The sequence below is a fragment of the Gamsiella multidivaricata genome (assembly GCF_025024155.1).
Source record: "Gamsiella multidivaricata strain RSA 2152 chromosome Unknown BC939scaffold_61, whole genome shotgun sequence".
NCBI lineage: Eukaryota > Fungi > Mortierellomycota > Mortierellomycetes > Mortierellales > Mortierellaceae > Gamsiella > Gamsiella multidivaricata.
Window position 1 is genome coordinate 1 of NW_026251769.1, and position 18575 is coordinate 18575.

Here is an 18575-nt window from a genome sequence, read left to right on the forward strand (position 1 = left end):
CGTTGGGGATCAATTCGCGAGTGATTGTTTGGCCCATTTCTGTGAGGAAACAAACTCGTTGTATGCGTGAGTGTCTGATCTTCTTCAAGAAATCATCAACTGTATGGTCGCCGTATCCTCACCTTCATCATCCACTGTAAAGTACAATGACAAGTCCTCGACATTGCCGTCATAGTTCTTCAGGAACATCAATCCACGATACAGCTCGGGGTCCAGCGAGGGTAGATCATCCAGATAGTTCACTTGACCAAGACACTTGGCCAAAAAGAACCCCGCAAATGCAGCATCAATCAGAATACCCTCATATAGAGCTTTGCCCAAGATACGTCCCAGGAACTCATAGTGCTTCAACTGAGTTTTTTCTTGCGCAAACCGATGGGGATTTGGATACAGCAAATGATCCGATGTGCTCATGAATAGTCCATAGTTGGTGTCGAACGCCTGATGCACAAGGGATGTTAAAAACTCTTTGAAGACACCTCCGCCGTCGATGCCGGCTTCTGGTATTCCATACCGATCGATAAAACTGATCGCAATCCTCCCCTTGAGTTGTGGCCCTAAAAGTTATTTACATCCAAGTCCGATCAGAAACATCCAGGCGGAGATTGCGTAGTAGCGTAGAAACGGCTGGAGCTTCATCGCGACAGTCCTACCTAGTTTGTTGAGTTGTTCGTATCCATCCTCAAAAACAGAGCCGCGACGGACCCGAGCCTCTCCAACAGGGTGAGGATGGAAGCCCGACATCCCTGGTGTTCGCTGTCGATCCGACTCCACAAATGCTCTAAAGATGGCTACGCGGTCCTCGAATCGGATTACAAACGGGATATTATTCAAAACTCCAAGACGAGGACTCAGCCGGGCCAGCTGGGAACTTCTCTGCCGCCTGTTGATGGCGCGGTGGCCCCTAACAAAATCAGGGTCTGTCATTGTAATGTCGTCTCCTTCAATTTCATCAAGATCCTGGTCCCGACTAAGGCTTTCCTCATCCTGGATGACTGCCCGTTTGAACGCCGACATATCTAGCGGCATAGAGAGCAACCAGTGGTCTTTGGGACAGAAGGGTCTCCGTGAGCTATGCAACGGTAAAATGTCAGCAGACTTAGCAAGTGGTATCCTTGGCAGTTAAAATAATAATGTGGCAAACAAAATATATACTCACTCTCGAGCATGCAGTTGCCGAGTAAGCTTCGTTACAATGTCTCGCAGGTAGCCAACTTTGAGGTTTTTGGATCCTCCGAGGTTAGACTCCATGTTTAGAGCATTATCGTTCCACCACAATAGGAATGTCACGTCCTACCAAAAAAAAAAAAAAAAAAAAAAAAAAAAAAGGCATTAATGGTTGGTGTAAGTGGAGAGATGTCGATTGACACCATTTATCCACATCGAAAGCTACTCACCCTCACAACAGACGACAAGGTGATCACACTTGTCAAACCGATCGGGTTCCGGGTATCGTCATGAAACTCATCGTCACCCATGGTCACCAAGATCTGACAATACAGCTCTGATACAAATGCCAGAAGGCTCCAGGCCTTCTCATGGCCAGGATTCAGCACCAATTCGACACTCAGCGGTGTGTCTTGCTGCATGGAGTGAAGTAGCTTCCCGTACAACGTTGTCGACATGAACGCGTCTAAAAAGATCTTAATGATGGATATGCCAAAGAATTTGCCTGCTCCCGGACTGGACGTCTCCTTAGGTTTGGTACCGAACCTAAAGTATATTAGGTTGCTGAGGATGTTGATCTTGTGGAGGGGGAAGAGGGTGATGAGGTTTAAAAGCAGCTGCGTAATCTCGCCAATGGACTCTGCTGAAAGGATTTCCTGTGTATTTCCCGATGAGGCTGCCGTTGTTGAAGGTTCTACAGAGCCAAGGATGTCGTTCAAATGATTGCTGTCATGCGCCAATGAGAGCCACTTCATTATCCTTGGATCCAGTTTGGCGGTTGATACTGATGTATTTAGCGAACTTGACGACGAATCCGGCAGCTCCTCTGATCGCCACTCCATATCATCCATGAATTCATCGTCATCAGGTGATCGCTTTGAGGCCGATTCGATCGAGTCTTGAGGAATCATGCCGAGTAAGATAGTCAAAACACGTAGGTATGCATTAGAGCTTGTGGGACTCATTTTGGCGACACGCTGATATCCAAAAGCGAGGACGTTGGCGACTAGCGGGGTGATTTTGTACTGAGGCAAACTGGCGACTGCTGAACATGAACTTGTTGAGAGATGCTGAAGAATCGCTTCGAGAGGTAGCCGTGAGGTAAATGTAGTCAGAGTCTCGATTGACATCCGGTTCGGAAGTAGAGGCACTGCCAAAATATGAATGATAAACTGATCCAGCACTTGCGAGTACTCCAGGCTGCGGTCGCTTATCCTGCAAATGCGTAAAGAGAGCAGCAATGCTTTTGCGACAGATGGTCTATTTTTTTCATCCAGGGCCTGTATGATGGATCATCAAGTCAGAAACTGGTGCCTTTTTGATCATTGCAAACAAACGTCAATAATAATCACTTACGATGCGGACAAGGAATCGAGCGATCTGAGTAAAGGCGCCTGATCTAGCCAATACTTGAGAAACGGTCTTTATAAGGCTGCCCGAAAGTGCTGTGTCCTGCATTGATTGGAACGACTCTGTAAGAGTCAGAGTATCAAGAAGTGTGAGGACTGGCGCTGAATCGTCCTCGCTCCTACGATTGTTTTATGAATGATGATGCTCACGTTAGATTGATCTACTCCGCTGTATCATTTTTCCCAGAGCCGTGCGATCCAAACCATCGACTATCGGGCTTACCAAGTCGAGTACTCGCCTAGATGCGCTACAAAGACGGGCAATAACCGACCCAGAAGAGAGCTCCATCGGTGTTGTCGATCTGGAAAGAGATGGAAGGGTATAGTGACAAGTTGACTCTTTGTCTTGGTTGTTGGCAGCGACAAAAGACCGCACAACTGAACCAGTCGCTGGTGATCATGCTGTGGACGGAAGAAAATCAGGAACTTTTGCACTATAGATTCCGTTTCTTGTGAAAGTTGTTCGGCGGATGCTGGTTCTGGTGATTGCGCCGACGTTTGAATCAGTTGCTGGAGCGCGTACGTATCCTTGTCCCAGCCTTCTCTGATATCATGACGTACTTTGGCAGCGACATGCCGCCCACGGTACCATGCCTATCCGTTCCGCAGCAGGTGTTTAGTAAAGGTAACCTCCTGTTTTGCCATCAGCAAAGATATCATACATGTTGAACAAGAACCAGCACTGTGTCTTACCTGGATACGTTCAGCAGCTTTGAGCCTTGAGCGCTCTGCTTCTCTGATTCTGCGCTCCTCCTGTGCTTGCCGAAGCAATTTTTGCTTATCTATCTGCTGCTTGTTTCCACCTAAGTTGATGGTTCTCTTGGATTTAAAGCTGCCGTCGAACATTGCGTAGGTGCGAATGACTCTTAACTCTGTTGTCCTGTTGCTGGAATCGCGAGCAGATTTTGAACTGGAAGAAATAGAGCTGCTGAGAAAGGCCAAGGCAAGGAAGAAAAGGTGAATGAAGAATTTAAAGAGTGAGCTGAATGAAGGTGAAGTTGCATGCATCCTTGCATATGCGCCTGTTGCGCGTCCTATCACATGACACTTGCCACCAATTTGCAAAAGGAAATACGGAGGGAAAGACGCTACGCTAAGATCAAGGCTGGCGCGAAGCGATGATTCATCATTCCCTTCCATGCAGCGATACTCAGGGGCAGCCTTTCTGGCCCTAGCAGTGGCCCTGGTGGCTTCGTTCTCAACCCTGAACATATCTCACGCTCAGGTCGAGGGCGCACTTGAAGAAAACGTCACCAAGCTGCAGACGGAAGCAGCGAAGAACATGGGCACCATAGAACTGGAGCATTCATATTCCAAGAGGTTTTATCCAGTCCGCGAAACTACTCTGTGGTTGTCCTCTTTTCGGCTATGAGTTCTGAGTATCAGTGTGTCCCTTGCAGGTACGTTTAAACGCGTAATGCATTTGCCACCAAAATAAGGTTTGGTGCTCACACTGACCTTTCCATCTCCATTGGAACTTTGACCCAGAATATCGGGTCGCAGCCCCTAGCTGGTCAGCTCTTCCAGAAGTTATTCTTCGGTGTAATCGACTACAAGTGTGCTCAGCCCATTTTCCAGAGATTCAATATGTCCAGCGTGCTCTCGGTCCTTTATTTCACAGCCAAGGGTTCTGAGGACGATGTACTCCACAGCGGCCATTACGAGTTCAAAAAGCGGAAAGGGTTCAGCATACGGATAACGATGTCTGACCTTGGTTATTATTATTTTCCATTTGGGACGATGCAGAAGATATGCGGCGGAGCCATTCGCAGCATGGATTAGTGACAGAGCAAGAGTTCCATTGAAGATTCTTGATATCGTGGCATCTTTATTAAAACTGTTTGGACTCAATTGAATGGGTGCTCTGGGCTACTTTCTTTATAACCGTGCTGGAGATGTTGTTCGAAGCAAGTATCTGTAGGCCGCCTTGAGCCTGGTATGTTCGCAGCCTTGCGCATGTATTCGTTTTCTTCACCAAATGATACACATGACTAATAACCAGTGAACACGCAGTTTACGGTGTTTATCGTGATCTCTGGGCATATGTGGAACCAAATTCGCAACACTCCGTACCCAATGCCCGGCCGTGATAGCCGCCTTGGCCTTATCGCAGCAGTGTTTCAAAATCAATTCGGCCTGGAGACCTAGATTGTGGCCATTATTTGGGAGTTTTGCAATGCAGCGGTTCCTGCAGGACCAGGTCCAAAACCTCTGGAGTTTCTTACGGTATTGTGTCCTCTTGATTCATGTTGTGCAATCGACCACTGCCTCATAGACGCGATGCTGTTCAACAATCGTGGACCCTGCCAAGCAGCGCATTGCGGTTTGGGTCCGGATGGGTATCTTCGCCCTCAGCGTGCTCGTCTCAAGTATCCCGGATATCCTATTGTAATTAGAAATGTTCCAATCGACATCCATGCAGGATGCGCCCCACTCCTTCATCCGTCTGTCCGACCATCCTCCGAGCCCCTATTCATATTTCTTATTACGGCGATTGTTGTCCGAGTTTTTGTTTTTCTCACACCCTTTTTTTTTTTGTTTTTGCCGAGCTGTTGTGCAGTATCCCCTCGTGCTTGCTTCATTTTTTTCTTTGACTACACAACCCCAGGCATACATGCTTCCTATCGCGTCTCCTCTCTTTGCCCTCAGACGCTCCTCTTTTCAACTTCTCCTTTATTGCCCTTGAACCATTTGGTTTGTTACCTATCCCTTTCCTTCTCCCTATACAACCAGTAACACAGCTTACCATGGCAACGTTCCGCTCACTCACCCCGCCAATGGGATCCCACCAGAGCCGCCAAGCACCAAATACAATGTCCATTGAGCTTGAGCTCGACCTTCCTCAAGACCATTTCCTTCCCGCAGAAGATATCCAAGCCCAAGTATGGACCAACGTTATCCACCGACACAATCCAGACGGCCCGGAAGTCTGGTCCGAGATCCCAATGAAGCTATCGCATGTGATACCAGGTCAGAGTATAGCAGTCTTTGCGACCAGGCTCCAGCCAACGGGCCGGGGAGACTTTGGACTAACCGCACGGTGGAAGTCGCACAAAGATATGACTAAATGGCAGTGGGCGCCTACGGCCACCGAAGAAACCGATGATGCGGCAGTCGAACGACAGCGAGGAGTGATGGCAGACAACAAAGTAACCAAAGATGTTTCTATAGCCGTGCGTGTGCCGAGAAATATTTCGGGCACAAGCTCTTGGACGATGGGTCCACAGTCGGTCATGGTCTTTGGTCAAGATGGTCCTCGCGTGGATGGTGCCGGCGTCGGAGGGCCTGGGCTGTATCTGGGTAATCACGCTGCGGCAACCCGAGCCCGAATCTCGGGGTACGAGGCTGTGCTGTCATTGGTGGGGGACTTGCTCGACTTTGATGAGAAGATACCCGAGAGTGATAAGGAGCTGAACAAGGCGGCATGGCAGGAGCAAGCCACGGCTAGCAACAGCAGCTCGTATCCAAAACGTTTCTCTTCCATTTCAAGAAGGTCCTCGTCCATTGCGTCGCTGGGAGTGTCTCTAGCGGACCTGGCAAGAGACGACTCGTCAGTCAATGGATACACCAAGGGTTTGTCAAGAAGGTCTTCCGTGGCCGATTTTATGCTGAACTATGAACCGGGCAATGCGTCGGCCCCGAACGAGATCTTTGCTGCGGTTGTCGACGAGCCCGTGGATCCACCACGACTGGTAAGAAAGAGTTCCGTCACGGATATGATGGTTCAGGCACCACCATCATCCTCAAAACGGTGCATGAATCGGTCCTCAGGCTTGGTCGGATCATCTGCATCCTTGAGCGAGTTCGAACAGGAGAGCGGCGAGCAAGACGCGGCGACAACAGCTGCTCCGAATACAGGATCCAAGGCCAGCCATGTCTCGAACGAGGATAAGATCTCTATCTTCCAAAGCAAGAAGGAGCCCAGCCCAACTGCGGCTACTTCAGATGCCGCCGCTGAGCATTCACCAGCGTCAACATCGATCGCTACACCGCCAGCTTCCGGCAACAGCACTAAAGGTACCGGCAAAAAGAAAAAAGGAAAGAAGGAGGCCTCGACGATAGGCTCAGATACTGCCGGCGCCGCAGCTACTGCCTTGCCTCCAGTCCCGACTGGACAGTCCACGAAGACAGGTTCGACCATACAATCAGAAATCATTGCATCTTCCACTATCGCTTCACTTGGGATCGCTTCAGTCCCTGATGTAAACTCGTGCTCCCTTACAGATTCCACAGCTTCGAATAACGCGAGTGGTACCGCAAATGATGCCACCAGTGGTATAAATGATGAGACGACCGAGAACAAAGACACTGCCGCCACCTCAAACGCACAAGCGCCCGATTCGTCCAGCAGTATTGATAGCAGCGATCCGCCTTCGAGCGCCAAGGTTGTCTCTAGTCTCAGCCGCCAATTCGGAGGTAGTCAGCAGAATGTGTCGTATCTATCGTCGTCCTCTTCCAGTCAAGCGCTCTCGTCCTTGCATCACTCTTCTGATCCGGTCGCTCCAGGAGCTCAGTCACCAACAAGTCCAGCAGATGATGACAGCAAAAAGCACCCATCTAACCAACTGAATCAACATCAGCAAGTTCTGCTGCCCAAACAGCCGTTCCAACACAAAGTCATCTCTATCGCCCCCGGCGCCCACAACGTCATTTCTGACGCAATCTTAAAAGAGGCTGTTGATTTTTTGAGGACCCAGATCGCTCTGGGCAAAAAGGTTCTGGTCCATTGTAGGGACGGCAACGGACGGAGCGGTAGCGTCGCGGTCGCATATATCGCCGCGCAGCTGGAAAGGACCGCTAAGCGAGGTGGACGCAGGAGCGATTCTTTGAAGGCAGAGGGAGCATATTATGACGAGGCGCTGCGTGAGATTTGGAAGTGGAAGTGCGACGTGTATCCGCACAAGGGATTGAAGCAAAGCGTCGCGAGGATCGTATGGTGATCAACAGCAGACTCCTCCAAGCATTTACAAAAATTACAAAGAAATAAACTACTCTTTGCTCATGAGATATTTAGCGGTATTTAGAGCCGTCCCTGGAATCCATATATAAGCCAGGAGCTGTCCCAAGTGTACTGTACATGCACAGTAGCCTAGACAATGTGATACTCCATGGACACACCCTCTTTACTATTACTGGCGGTGGGTTCCGGTCTGAAGTATTCAATCCAATTGAAAAAATTATATGGCCCTCCTACAAAACCTCTAAAGTTCGTATGGAATCCATCCATCACCATCAACCACCATGCCCAACACCAGACGCGGTATTTAAGCAAGTAAAGGAGCTTCATCCTACAAGAAACCAGGCGAAAGGAGCGACCCTCGACAAGGGCATCTCACGGGTAATGAACGCCGCTAGATGCAGGGGAAAGTGGCAGCCAGGAATGACAAGAGCGGTGTTTGTAGTGGGGGATACAGAGGTTAAAAACAAGAAGGGTCCCGTTTTCCACCAGCAGTCCATAACAGCCTTAAAGAAGATAACACGACTACATGAAAAAAGAAACACTAACAAGGATTTATTACACATAGGCGGGGTTCCACGACATGCTCATAGTCCGTGCCGATGAATGGAGGGCCTCTATAACATGTTGCCAGTGCGGCGACCCCCGGAGCTGACGTGTCCACAGCAACAACAGCAACAACAGCAACAGCAACAACAGCAACAGCAACATTAAGCGCCGCGTGAAGCGGGAGCGTAGACACACTGGAGGATGAAAAGAGCTGTGTCATTATCTCTTGTTGCAGAAATTGAGTCTTAAAACTTAGTTAGACGGAGCAAGGGATAGCACGATTCTTTTGCAGCAAATAACGATCTAGTAGAGAAGGTCTGGGGGCGATGATGGACCAGAACTGAACGAAAACGGCATGCTTGGTTGGGGTGATGAGTACGACGCAGATCCTCCAGTTGCGTTCGTATGCAGATGGGTGAGTGAGTGGCTGTGTTGCTGCTGCAGCTTCTGTGGTTGGGACGACCGGCCATCCTTGTCATCATCAATCTGCTCCTCCTGCCTTTGCAGACGCTCTCGCCTCCTGATACTGGTTGCCACCTTTGCGTTCCCCAGTTGCTCCTTCAGTTTTTCGATCTCTTTCAAGATGTCCCTAACTGCTTGCTCTGACTCTAATACACTTTTTGTCAGAGACTACATAGGGGTTGTATATAATAAATTTTAAAAAAAAGAACAATTTAAGGTGGGTATGACCTCCAACATCCAACAAGTAGGATATCACGTCGCCATGAATGGACCCCGTACCTTTGACGCCTCAAATGACTCCTTGTACATTGCCTCGTGTTCATCCACTAGCGTCGTCGTCGGTACTGCTCTGATCGTGTTCATCATGCCGATGCTAGCGGAATGTCTATGCCGATAAAATGAAGGTTGCGTGAGACCAATTTTTTTTTTTTTTTTTTTTTTTTTTTGGAGCGGATCGTTTCCTATGAATATCGCCCTCCTTGTTACCTCGATGCTCCATCGGCAAGATTTGATTGAAAAGATTGATAGTCCTCCTGGGGACTCTCGATCATATTGGAAATATCGACTGGTATGGCTTCAAACGAACTATTAAGTAAATAAACGTTCGTTTAGTCTCTCCGGTATTTAATTATTCGATCCGTAGGACGCCATTTAGGTCTGTCATACCTTTCATCGTCTCCCACAGACCAGAAGGTATAGTCGTAATCATGGGTTGATCTGTTTTCATTCGTCTTTGCGGTAAAAAGCGCCATTGACACTGGGAAGAGTCCGTCTTTTTTACGCGTCGCGAACGGATTTGAGGATGACGGAGAAAACAGCGCTAGCTTCCGTTCCAGATATAATTTGAGATTGAGTGCTACAGCTTTGTCCCGAAGCGAGAGCTGATGTGCCTCTGTCCTTCTGTATTTCAGATAGCCAAGGACCGAAAGCTAAGTAATTATAGCGAAAGAAAGCATTCGGCGTGAGCCAGCCATTTAATCTCTATCCATGTACTGACATAAATAATAGCTGATACTTACATTGGATGGAATGCTGTATTGCTCAAGCACCTGCTCATCGATCTGTCCTGAACGTCCATAAAACTTTGGAAGGTTGGGCTCAAGCTTGTAAACGCCCTGCACAACTGATGGTCAGGATAGTGTACGAGATCAGATACATATCCCACAGGGCAGAATAATGCTTGGCGTGCGTGTTCTCTGGCCAAGGCATCTTACCGATAGTGGTATATATGGTCTTTATGCGCGTGTCTGAGGCGTCGTCGACTACAGAGCGTGCTTTGGAGACAATTGTTCCGAGAATAAGTCCTTCCTGGTGAATAATCATGACACATAGAGGATGGAAACAAAGCAAGTCAGGCGTGCGACTAAAGCTAGTTGCAACATTCTAGCTAATACGCCCAAAAAAAAGCCGGGGAGTATTTACATAGTCCACCCGAGCATTGGCACATTCAAACAGCAGTGTCGACAGGAGGATGCCGTTGACTTGGATGCGGAGTGGAGGTGGAAGCGCTGACATTGATGACTTTGGTCGCTAGAATGGAGAATGAAAAAAGAGTAGAGGAGTGAGCTCAATGCCTACTTTCACACTTTCAATAAGAGCCAAGGCAGGACTGCCATTCTTCTTTCAGAACTTGAACTTCCCAGGAGCAACACGCCCTGCAGACATCACTCTCTTTGCGTTTTCAGCACCGACAAGCACCAGCGACAGTGGCATAGCAAAAACCAACTTCGACCGCACTCACAGGCTGGCATGGACAATGCCTTGTTTCCGGACTCACTGATGCTTCGGCGGATCATCAACCGCCATACTAAAGACGCGCTCATCGACACGGCTCTGCGCTGGATCAACCTATATCCCATCACTCGGATCGGTGGAGAGCATTCAGACGAGGACGACAACGACAATGAAGATGAATACACTGGCCCATTGCTTGACAGCGAAGACAGGAAAGCCTGTGTATGGAGTATGTCCCTCGATGAATACAAAAGACACGTCGCGACGCGGTATGAAAACATGCGGGATAGCAGCACTAAGAAGACAATTGTCGACAGGATATTGGGCGCCGATTGGAACACAGGGCTGAGTTCGCGACAGATCGCAGACTTGGATCTAGCATACTACTCTCAGCATGCAAGCCTCAAGAACTGGAAAGCTCTCAAGCTAGACTATGGAAATCAAAGTAAGCCCGGACTGCAATCATCTTCAATGCGGTTGTATCGACATATGAATAAGAGACGCTGATCGTACGTGTTTTCATGAACTGACTTATCGCTAGGCGCATCCATCAAAGCTCATGTTGATCCGGCAAAGATCGAACGAGCTTTCTCGCATTACTTAGGCCCCTACTTCAAGCACGTAGGTCAATCATGTCAACCGAACCCAGGATACTGCTCGCCTTCGATTGAGACTAACGCGATGCCCTGCTAATTCTACAGCATGTACAGATTATGCAGGAGAAAGAGATGGTGTGGATCAGGATAAGCATTCATGACGGGCTGGCTCCCAATGGGCTTCCTGCACCAACAACCATCGTCTACTTTATCTGGTTCATCAACTCAGAATATCTCTTAGGCGTGACAATCAAGGTAGAGTGGAGGGAATTCATCATGGAGGTATGTTCAAAATCCATGTGTTGTGCGTATATGCTATCTGAAGATGATAAAAAAGCGGAAACTAACCTGCACTGTACTCATGGAACACATGTCGCAGGCATTACTGCGTCTATTCAAGGCAAGCGAAATTGACGAGTGGCCATTAACGGGAAAGTCACCAACTTCATTGGCAGAGCTATTGCTTTATAAGGATTCGCAGGGACCGCATAGTCGATATAGACTGAACCAAGTCGACGAGAATCCGCTTTCAGGCAGCATTAAGAAGCGGAAACTTGAAGGTAATATAGATCTATCACAACAGCAATGCACAGAGTGAATTATTATTGACACTTTTCATTCCACGTCTCGAACCCTCTACACGTTCATATTGTTCAGATCCGTTCGACAAATATACAAAGGGTCGGCGGGACATTCGAGCTGAGGACATGGACAAGATCGCTACCAGAGATCGGTTTGTTGCAGCAGACTTTGGACCCAACGCGCAGCCTAGTCTTCAGAGGGTCGACATCCAGCTCAACGTGCCATACACAACGGAAGCCAAGAACTTCAGCTTAGGTCGAATGACGAGGCAGCCTTTCCCGATTAAGGTGATCATTGAGGGCTCGAATGTGATTGAGGGGATCAAAAGTCTGATACCCCTTGGTGTGGCCAAGAACCCGATGCCAAAGTTCCTGACAGAGCTGCACTCAATGGCTACAAACACCATCATAGTTGATCTAGACGAGGAGAATGACAACAAGCAATGTATTACAACTGGCTGAATGAATAAAGACAGCAGACCAAAAAGAAATATTTATAGTGGGCGGATGAGCAATGCATTGGTGCGGGCAAGGGTCATAATACACGAGTGTCAACACAGGGCAATCGAAGAAGAGCGCACGGTTCAAGCACGCACCATTGAAAGCATTGCTAAGTGGTTGAGCCATTCATGGTCGGGTGCTCTGACGATCCTCTTTCCCCCTTTTTTTTGCAGCGGTGCACAGATGTTAGCGCGGCACAGACCGATGCACACAACACTGCAGTGCTCTGATTCACGCTGGTCTGCATCTTCAGAAACGCCCACGGGTAAGGTCTACTTCTTGGAAGAGGACCACGACCATGACCAGGAGGAACAAGAAAAAAAATAGACAGGCAGACAGAGGTAAAGGACGTATAGAGCAGGAAGGACGGCGGAGGAGGCATTCTCTGGGGGATCTTTTTGGTTAAAGCTGGGAAGGTATTCGTTTTTTGTTCAATTGCCTCCATTTTCAATAACTCCTTCTGCAAGTGACATAAAGGAGATAGGCCCTCTCATTTCTCAAGATTCACATTCCTTTCTTCTTCTTCTCTCATCATTCCTCTTCCTGCCAGTCGGGGCTCTGTCTCTACGCATGGCTCATGTCCCATTAAACATCACTGATCCTAATGACACTCCACAGCTCCACAGCAGCCTAGAAACCCCTCTGCAGCAGGAGCCAATTGACAGTATCGTGGGCACGCATAAGAATGATTCCACAATGGCTTCGGGGTCTTTGGATAACGCAATGACATTGTCCTCAAAGCGTGCCATGCCAAACCAGCCACTCAGATACGACCGGGACTTGGAGCAAGACACTTCCGCACACAACCCATCTGCACTTCAAACGGGGACGGAGGACACTGCCGCATCTTCGCTACCTCTACCAATCAGCAGTACATTATTGCCTCGTAATGCTGTTGGAGCAGCAGCTGGAGAAGGAACTCAGAGTGTATCGTTTTCTCCATTACCGGCAGGACGGCCCTTCTCAGAGTCCTACCCGGCGCGTCGCACGAACGAATTTACGCCTTCGCCAGCCAGGTCACTCGTGCAAGTGCTCGAGGCTGCAGAGGTCGCTCAGGCCATGCAGCGACATGGTGGACGGGGCGATCCTTCCCCAGCAGATCAAGATATGGATACACATTGGGAAACACACGCATCTGTGGGCACTGGCATCTCTGCCGTGCACTTTCAGCCCCAGAGGACACACCACCATGGACATCGAGGCCGCACTGGATCAGGAATGGGGTGGATGGGTACTAGCGCGCCTGAGAGTCGCTTCAGCGAGTTTGAGGTCGTATACGATGACGGTATTCGCAAACAGAGAACGTTCAGCTTAACGACTGAACTGGACAATGACGACGAGTATGTTAGATCCAGCCATGCAGCTGACAATGGGTACTTGCTGCATGTTGAATTGCTTGAAATTGACAGCAACCTTATATCACCAGTTCAGACGATAGTGATGGTTCTGAGAGTAGCCCTCTGCTCGAATACCAAGGGTCCCAGGCACGATATGGTCAGGATCTTCACAGTATCCACATGCATGATGGAGGCAACGGATCAGATCCAACGCCTCTTGCCCACTCTGCGTCCTCCTCGGGCAAGTTGCCATTTCACCAACCCCAGTCAGCCGCGTCTAATGGACGATACCTTCCTGGATCATCCAGGAGCAACAATCCCTTCGCCTACCTTATCACTGCCATCCTCACCGCATTTCACCACATCGCCCACTTCAGACTGTCACTCCCCAATAGGCGGATACTAAAGGCATCCATAGCATATCTCTTGGGGTGCCTTGTATCATTTACGCCATTCTTTCTGCCATATATTGGTACCTCTGGCCATTTAGCGGCCACCTCTGCCGTGTTCTTTAACCCAGCCAAGTCTCTCGGTCGAATGGTCGATGCCGTCACCGCAGGACTCTCTGCAATCGCATTCGGATTCTTGGTGTCTCTCGGGAGCATGGCAAGCGCGCTTTGGTTCAATAGCAGAAACATGTACATTTGGGGTCATGTGGTTAGTGTAGTTGTCTTTGGAGGCGGCTCTACGTTTATCATCGCCTACGCAAAGGCCTACTTTAATCGGCCCACGGTCAATGTAGGCAAGTCTGAGTTGTGTTAGTTTCTGAACAATGAGGATTATATACCCCTCTTGACAGTCGAACTTACATTGTTACATTGACTTCTTTCCTCTAATGCTTTCCGCGTCAATTAGCCTGCACCCTCTCTCATATCGCGATCCTGGTAACCCTAACAAAGGAGGGTGCTATGTCGCTGGCCGACTTCAACCTGACGCGAGTGCTTGCCATTACAACGTCGATGCTCTTGGGAGTTGTCATTTCGACCGTTGTTAGTATATTCCTTTGGCCCGAGAGTGCGCACGAGAAGCTAAGGTATGACTCACCTTACTGCCGTACTGTATCAATGACACGCAGACATGCTCATTACAATAGTGAATTTAATGTTTGATTGTCCTTAACGCGCCTGCCCAATAGACAGGACATGGGAAAGTCGTTGAGTTCTTTCCGTCTTTTGCTCAAGCTGTTAACGAAGACGTTTCTCCTCGAGGCCGATACTACGCCATTCGGTTCAGAGTCGGTTCAAAAGTTGATCGAGACACAAGTCAAATCATTTTCAGCACTGGCAAAGTCTTTGGAGGAGGCACAGCTCGAATTTCCAGGATCCGGCATCTCCAAGTATGAGGATTGTGTCAAGTCCCTCAACACCCTCGCTCAGTATTTGAACGGCCTTCGGAGCTCTTGTGGACTACAGTATGACATGCTCAAAAGAGATGAGCAGAGAAAAGGCGGTGATTCTCACAACCAGCCGGGACAGGCAACTGCTGGTAATGGTGCGGCTGCACCTAGATCTGGAGCAGCAGGAAGGCGAGCCCTGGGCATGGGCATGAGGATGCCCTCATATAGCCTTATCGGTAGCCTGACCTCGGACCAGGAACAGAATACGAGTGCGGAACTGATCGATTTCTTGGATCATGTTGGAAAGCCCATGAAATCTCTTGCTTTGACTTGCAAGTTGACTATCGAGCACCTGCAGGAAATCTTCACCAGTACCGATGTTGCCCGCCCAACCGACCTCGAGAGATTCGGTAGTCGCTCAAAGGCGTATCAAACCCACACAGGACAAAGCGGATACGACAGTACAGGAATGATTTCAGACTCGGTCTTTGACGTTGGCACATCTCGTGTCCACCACGGCTCTCTTCACGACTCATCAAAGAGGAATCCCAGTTTCGAAAACATGCAGCACAATCTCGCCAAGGCTCTGGACATCTTTGAGGCCGCCAACTCAAAGGCTTTGAAGCGATTTTATTCGCACCAACATAGGCGACGGTCAGAAAATTTCCAGCGGCCGATTGGCATAACCAAGCACACGAGTGAACCGTCACTGTTCGATATTGCCTCAGGCACAGCAGGTTCCGCGACTGATACTGGCATAGGAATGGGTTTCGGGGCCGGAATTGACGGTGAATTATCAGCTGAAAAGGCCCCCATCGGCGAACAGATCTTTTTGGTATACTTTTTCGTTTTTAACCTCATGGAGTTTTCAAGGGAGCTATCGCAGCTTGTGAGCTGTGTTGAAATATTAGTGGACGGAGACGAGGGCCTGCTGCTCTGGATCGAAAGGAACAGGCAATCTTGGTGGCGGAGAGTCTGGTTCAACCTCACTGGCTTTCCTAGGAGACTGAGGCGACATCCGGCGGAAAGTAATCCGGTTGACAGCTTTGATGGTAAGATCGATGGACTAGAGGCAATATGTGCGCTTTATTATTATTATTTTTACTCCGGATGTAGCTAACTGAATAGTGTTTTCACAACCTATCTAGACCCTGAGACTAGCCATGATCCTCCAAACAGTGACCCCAGTCATCATCCTGGTCACGGATCTATACCTCACAACGCCTCTGATCACCAGCAATACAATAGCCACGGAAGCACAAGGTTCCGCAGGAGACGCAAGGAGAGATTGTTCCCGAAGCCCAACATCCACAACAAAGCAAACACGCTGCAGACACCGGTGCCGTCCACCTTTACACAGCGTTGGTCCACCCGCCTCTGGAAATTCCTGCACCTCTTCCGTTCGTTCCAGGTCAAATATGCGGTCAAGGCAGCATTCAGCACTATTGTTCTTTTGATCCCTGCCTTTGTTGACTTGACTCGTCCGTACTTCGTACAGTACCGAGGCGAATGGGCGTTGATTTCGATGTTGATTGTGATGGTCCCGACCGTGGGGGGAACGAACATTGTGGGCATCTACAGGATCATGGGCACAGTTGTAGGGTGCTACATAGGAGTCGCCGTGTACGTCTTGTTTCCAGCACAGCAGATCATGTTGCCAATATGCTGCTTCCTGTTCGCAATCCCCAACTTTTACCTGGTACTCTGCTCAAGCTATCCCAGGATCGGACAAGTTACCTTACTGGCCTTCAACTTGGTTCTGCTCCAGACTTACAATCGCAAAAACGACGACGGTACTGTTCCGCCAGATGAAGACGATGAGGACGACGATATGCCAGGATTTCCGTCTCCTTCGGCGATACTACGCAGGATGGGTTCCCTTACGATGAACAGACCTCACGATCCGACCCATGTCGATATTGTCTGGACTATCGCATTTCATCGTGCGGTGGCAGTCAGTATTGGCGTCGTTACTGGCGTGTTGATAACGAGCTATATCTGGCCGTATGAGGCGCGCGTGGAACTCCGAAAGGGTCTGAGCGATCTCTTGCTAAACATCAGTTGGTTGTATAACCGGCTCGTGTCTGTGTATTCGACCAACTTGGACCGAGTATCGGTCATTCCGCCATCGGACCATCAGCAGAAGGATCGATCAAGGTTCCGGGAATTTGTGAGGAGAACGACCTTTCAGGAACGCTTCCAAGAGCCGAATGAAGAGCAACAGGATGCTGCAGGCAACTCCAATGATATGGACATTGAGAGGATGAACAAGGAGTTTATGGCGATTGAGCTCTCCCTTCAGTTGCAGCTCCTACGACTCTATGCCTTGCTGGAGGAAACACCAAACGAACCACGTCTGAAGGGCAAGTTCCCTATCGGAACCTACAAGAACATGCTGGGCAGCTGCCAAAACATTCTAGATCGATTCTTATCCATGCGACTGGTCATCACCAAGGACGAATGGCTCGAGAGTGCCAGACGCGATTTTATTGTTCCTGTAAACAGGGAGCGCAGGGAAATGGTCGGCAATGTACTCTTGTACTTTTACACGATCGCCTCGGCTCTACGCCTCAAGACTCCCCTTCCACCGTACCTGCCGCCTGCCAACAACGCTCGTCTGCGGTTGATCCAGAAGATTCGACAGCTCCCCGTGGTCCAGAACAAGGTGGTGATGACGGAGGACAATGATGATAGGTATATTTTTTATTATGCGTATGCGCTCGTGATGGAGGACGTTATCCGCGAACTGGAACGACTTGGCCGGTGGTCACAGGATCTGTTTGGTGTGATTACGCCGGCAGCCGAGTTTGAGGCATGGTTCACCAACGACGGAGTGGCACCTTTGATTTTACCATCCCCAGATTTGCCCTCGTCCGCGACCCGCGAGGCACCTCAGTCACCTTACCACGATGTAGACCAGCCCTACCAATATCCAACGTTACAGAGACACGAGCGACCGGTAATGTCTCCGGAACAGCAGGAGCAGGGACAGAGCCCATCTCGACAACAACCCGGCTTGTCTCCTCGTAAATATCACCATGCTGACGAGCACAGCGGGCTGCTTGATTCTGGGGCGCAAAGTACTTCGAACTATCGGTCTGTCGGAAACTCGGTCAATGAGCGAGAGGACATGTTTTATCTTGACTTCCATGATCCCTTCAGGGATTCAAACCCCATCTCAATGGGCGAAGATGCGGATGGCGACAAGCATATGGATACGACTGCATCATTTCGGGGACAAGCTCTTTCTCAAAAGTCGGGACGAAGAATCCAGAACTCACATTCATTAAACTCAACAACTTCAGCCTCGCGGGACCAGCGGCACCAGGGCAGTCAAGGAGGTCAAAGCAGGCGGAGTCAAGGTTCGCAAGACAGCCAGGGCTATGGGGCGATATCTCGGGACCCTAGCGGAAGCGGTACTGCTGGATCAAGGTCCAGGAAGACAAGCACACACTCATCGTGGTCTTCCTCCCAAGGTACGAGCGTCGTAGGTGGACTAGAGATCCAACCGGCAGGCAGCAATGGTAATGGCGGTCGGCCGGAGAGGCCCTTGACAGCATCCATCTCTGCGACGCGTCTTGGGTATGAACCAAACATCCTTAGACAGCCGCTAGTTCAGGAGCCTCAACAGCAGCAGCAGCAGAGCGTTGGTCGTAGGGTGGCATCTGGGTCGAATTCGGTATCGCATGCGTCATCGGAGGAAAGGATTGCGGATTTAGAGAGACCAATCCAGGAAGACGAATGACCCTGTACTGCCAAGTAATAATGTGAAGATATAACAATAATTCATACCTCGAGTGTCTCTAGAAACGATATGTTCCTTGGATCAGAACGTTTTACTTTTTATGTACCAGAAGAAACCATGGTAATAGAGAGATGATACTCCTTCATGTCATGCTTGGTGACTCTTCACAGCTTTCAATGAAGAAGGATCGTTTGGCACTTC

At 49.3% G+C, this 18575-nt stretch overlaps 7 protein-coding genes across 7 annotated transcripts; 5 read left to right on the top strand and 2 right to left on the bottom strand.

Annotated features, from left to right (window-relative positions):
* Positions 1 to 84: 84 nt before the first annotated feature.
* On the bottom strand, positions 85 to 3422 carry BC939DRAFT_505718 (uncharacterized protein; the record flags this gene model as incomplete). Its single annotated transcript, XM_051560698.1, has 7 exons — positions 85 to 557; positions 654 to 1072; positions 1160 to 1293; positions 1398 to 2447; positions 2524 to 2695; positions 2800 to 3170; positions 3270 to 3422. 7 exons carry the CDS (start codon positions 3420 to 3422, stop codon positions 85 to 87), a joined length of 2772 nt encoding a protein of 923 aa, XP_051409267.1.
* A 206-nt stretch (positions 3423 to 3628) lies between these two features.
* BC939DRAFT_531254 (uncharacterized protein) lies at positions 3629 to 4724 on the top strand (the record flags this gene model as incomplete). Its single annotated transcript, XM_051561604.1, has 3 exons — positions 3629 to 3906; positions 4065 to 4290; positions 4579 to 4724. Exons 1-3 carry the CDS (start codon positions 3715 to 3717, stop codon positions 4722 to 4724), a joined length of 564 nt encoding a protein of 187 aa, XP_051409268.1. The 5' UTR covers positions 3629 to 3714.
* A 380-nt stretch (positions 4725 to 5104) lies between these two features.
* On the top strand, positions 5105 to 7659 carry BC939DRAFT_460086 (uncharacterized protein). The gene is made up of 2 exons (XM_051556822.1): positions 5105 to 6707; positions 6801 to 7659. The coding sequence occupies exons 1-2, from the start codon at positions 5324 to 5326 to the stop codon at positions 7514 to 7516; spliced, it is 2100 nt and encodes a 699-aa protein (XP_051409269.1). The 5' UTR covers positions 5105 to 5323; the 3' UTR covers positions 7517 to 7659.
* A 1-nt stretch (position 7660) lies between these two features.
* On the top strand, positions 7661 to 8243 carry BC939DRAFT_460089 (uncharacterized protein). The gene is made up of 2 exons (XM_051556823.1): positions 7661 to 7914; positions 8102 to 8243. The coding sequence occupies exons 1-2, from the start codon at positions 7789 to 7791 to the stop codon at positions 8186 to 8188; spliced, it is 213 nt and encodes a 70-aa protein (XP_051409270.1). The 5' UTR covers positions 7661 to 7788; the 3' UTR covers positions 8189 to 8243.
* Positions 8244 to 8385: 142 nt separating this feature from the next.
* BC939DRAFT_505721 (uncharacterized protein) lies at positions 8386 to 10059 on the bottom strand (the record flags this gene model as incomplete). Its single annotated transcript, XM_051560699.1, has 7 exons — positions 8386 to 8712; positions 8824 to 8929; positions 9031 to 9129; positions 9211 to 9473; positions 9564 to 9667; positions 9759 to 9852; positions 9967 to 10059. 7 exons carry the CDS (start codon positions 10057 to 10059, stop codon positions 8386 to 8388), a joined length of 1086 nt encoding a protein of 361 aa, XP_051409271.1.
* A 120-nt stretch (positions 10060 to 10179) lies between these two features.
* BC939DRAFT_460091 (centromere protein Chl4/mis15/CENP-N) lies at positions 10180 to 11936 on the top strand. Its single transcript, XM_051556824.1, has 5 exons — positions 10180 to 10723; positions 10820 to 10899; positions 10980 to 11156; positions 11254 to 11434; positions 11532 to 11936. Exons 1-5 carry the CDS (start codon positions 10294 to 10296, stop codon positions 11915 to 11917), a joined length of 1254 nt encoding a protein of 417 aa, XP_051409272.1. The 5' UTR covers positions 10180 to 10293; the 3' UTR covers positions 11918 to 11936.
* A 470-nt stretch (positions 11937 to 12406) lies between these two features.
* Positions 12407 to 18536, top strand: BC939DRAFT_263216 (uncharacterized protein). The gene is made up of 5 exons (XM_051551080.1): positions 12407 to 13296; positions 13383 to 14035; positions 14149 to 14326; positions 14429 to 15681; positions 15778 to 18536. The coding sequence occupies exons 1-5, from the start codon at positions 12527 to 12529 to the stop codon at positions 18372 to 18374; spliced, it is 5451 nt and encodes a 1816-aa protein (XP_051409273.1). The 5' UTR covers positions 12407 to 12526; the 3' UTR covers positions 18375 to 18536.
* The last annotated feature ends 39 nt before the right edge of the window (positions 18537 to 18575 follow it).

What these genes read in the sequence shown, in the direction of transcription:
- BC939DRAFT_460086 (XM_051556822.1), top strand. Translation starts at nt 5,324, where the DNA reads ATGGCAACGTTCCGCTCACTCACCCCGCCAATGGGATCCCACCAGAGC. An exon ending in TGGACAGTCCACGAAGACAG is followed by an intron (nt 6,708 to 6,800) that starts GTTCGACCATAC and finishes GCTCCCTTACAG; the next exon opens with ATTCCACAGCTTCGAATAAC.
- BC939DRAFT_460089 (XM_051556823.1), top strand. Translation starts at nt 7,789, where the DNA reads ATGGAATCCATCCATCACCATCAACCACCATGCCCAACACCAGACGCG. An exon ending in TCGACAAGGGCATCTCACGG is followed by an intron (nt 7,915 to 8,101) that starts GTAATGAACGCC and finishes TATTACACATAG; the next exon opens with GCGGGGTTCCACGACATGCT.
- BC939DRAFT_460091 (XM_051556824.1), top strand. Translation starts at nt 10,294, where the DNA reads ATGGACAATGCCTTGTTTCCGGACTCACTGATGCTTCGGCGGATCATC. An exon ending in GGAGGGAATTCATCATGGAG is followed by an intron (nt 11,157 to 11,253) that starts GTATGTTCAAAA and finishes CACATGTCGCAG; the next exon opens with GCATTACTGCGTCTATTCAA. An exon ending in TAAGAAGCGGAAACTTGAAG is followed by an intron (nt 11,435 to 11,531) that starts GTAATATAGATC and finishes CATATTGTTCAG; the next exon opens with ATCCGTTCGACAAATATACA.
- BC939DRAFT_263216 (XM_051551080.1), top strand. Translation starts at nt 12,527, where the DNA reads ATGGCTCATGTCCCATTAAACATCACTGATCCTAATGACACTCCACAG. An exon ending in GAACTGGACAATGACGACGA is followed by an intron (nt 13,297 to 13,382) that starts GTATGTTAGATC and finishes TTATATCACCAG; the next exon opens with TTCAGACGATAGTGATGGTT. An exon ending in TCGGCCCACGGTCAATGTAG is followed by an intron (nt 14,036 to 14,148) that starts GCAAGTCTGAGT and finishes CGCGTCAATTAG; the next exon opens with CCTGCACCCTCTCTCATATC.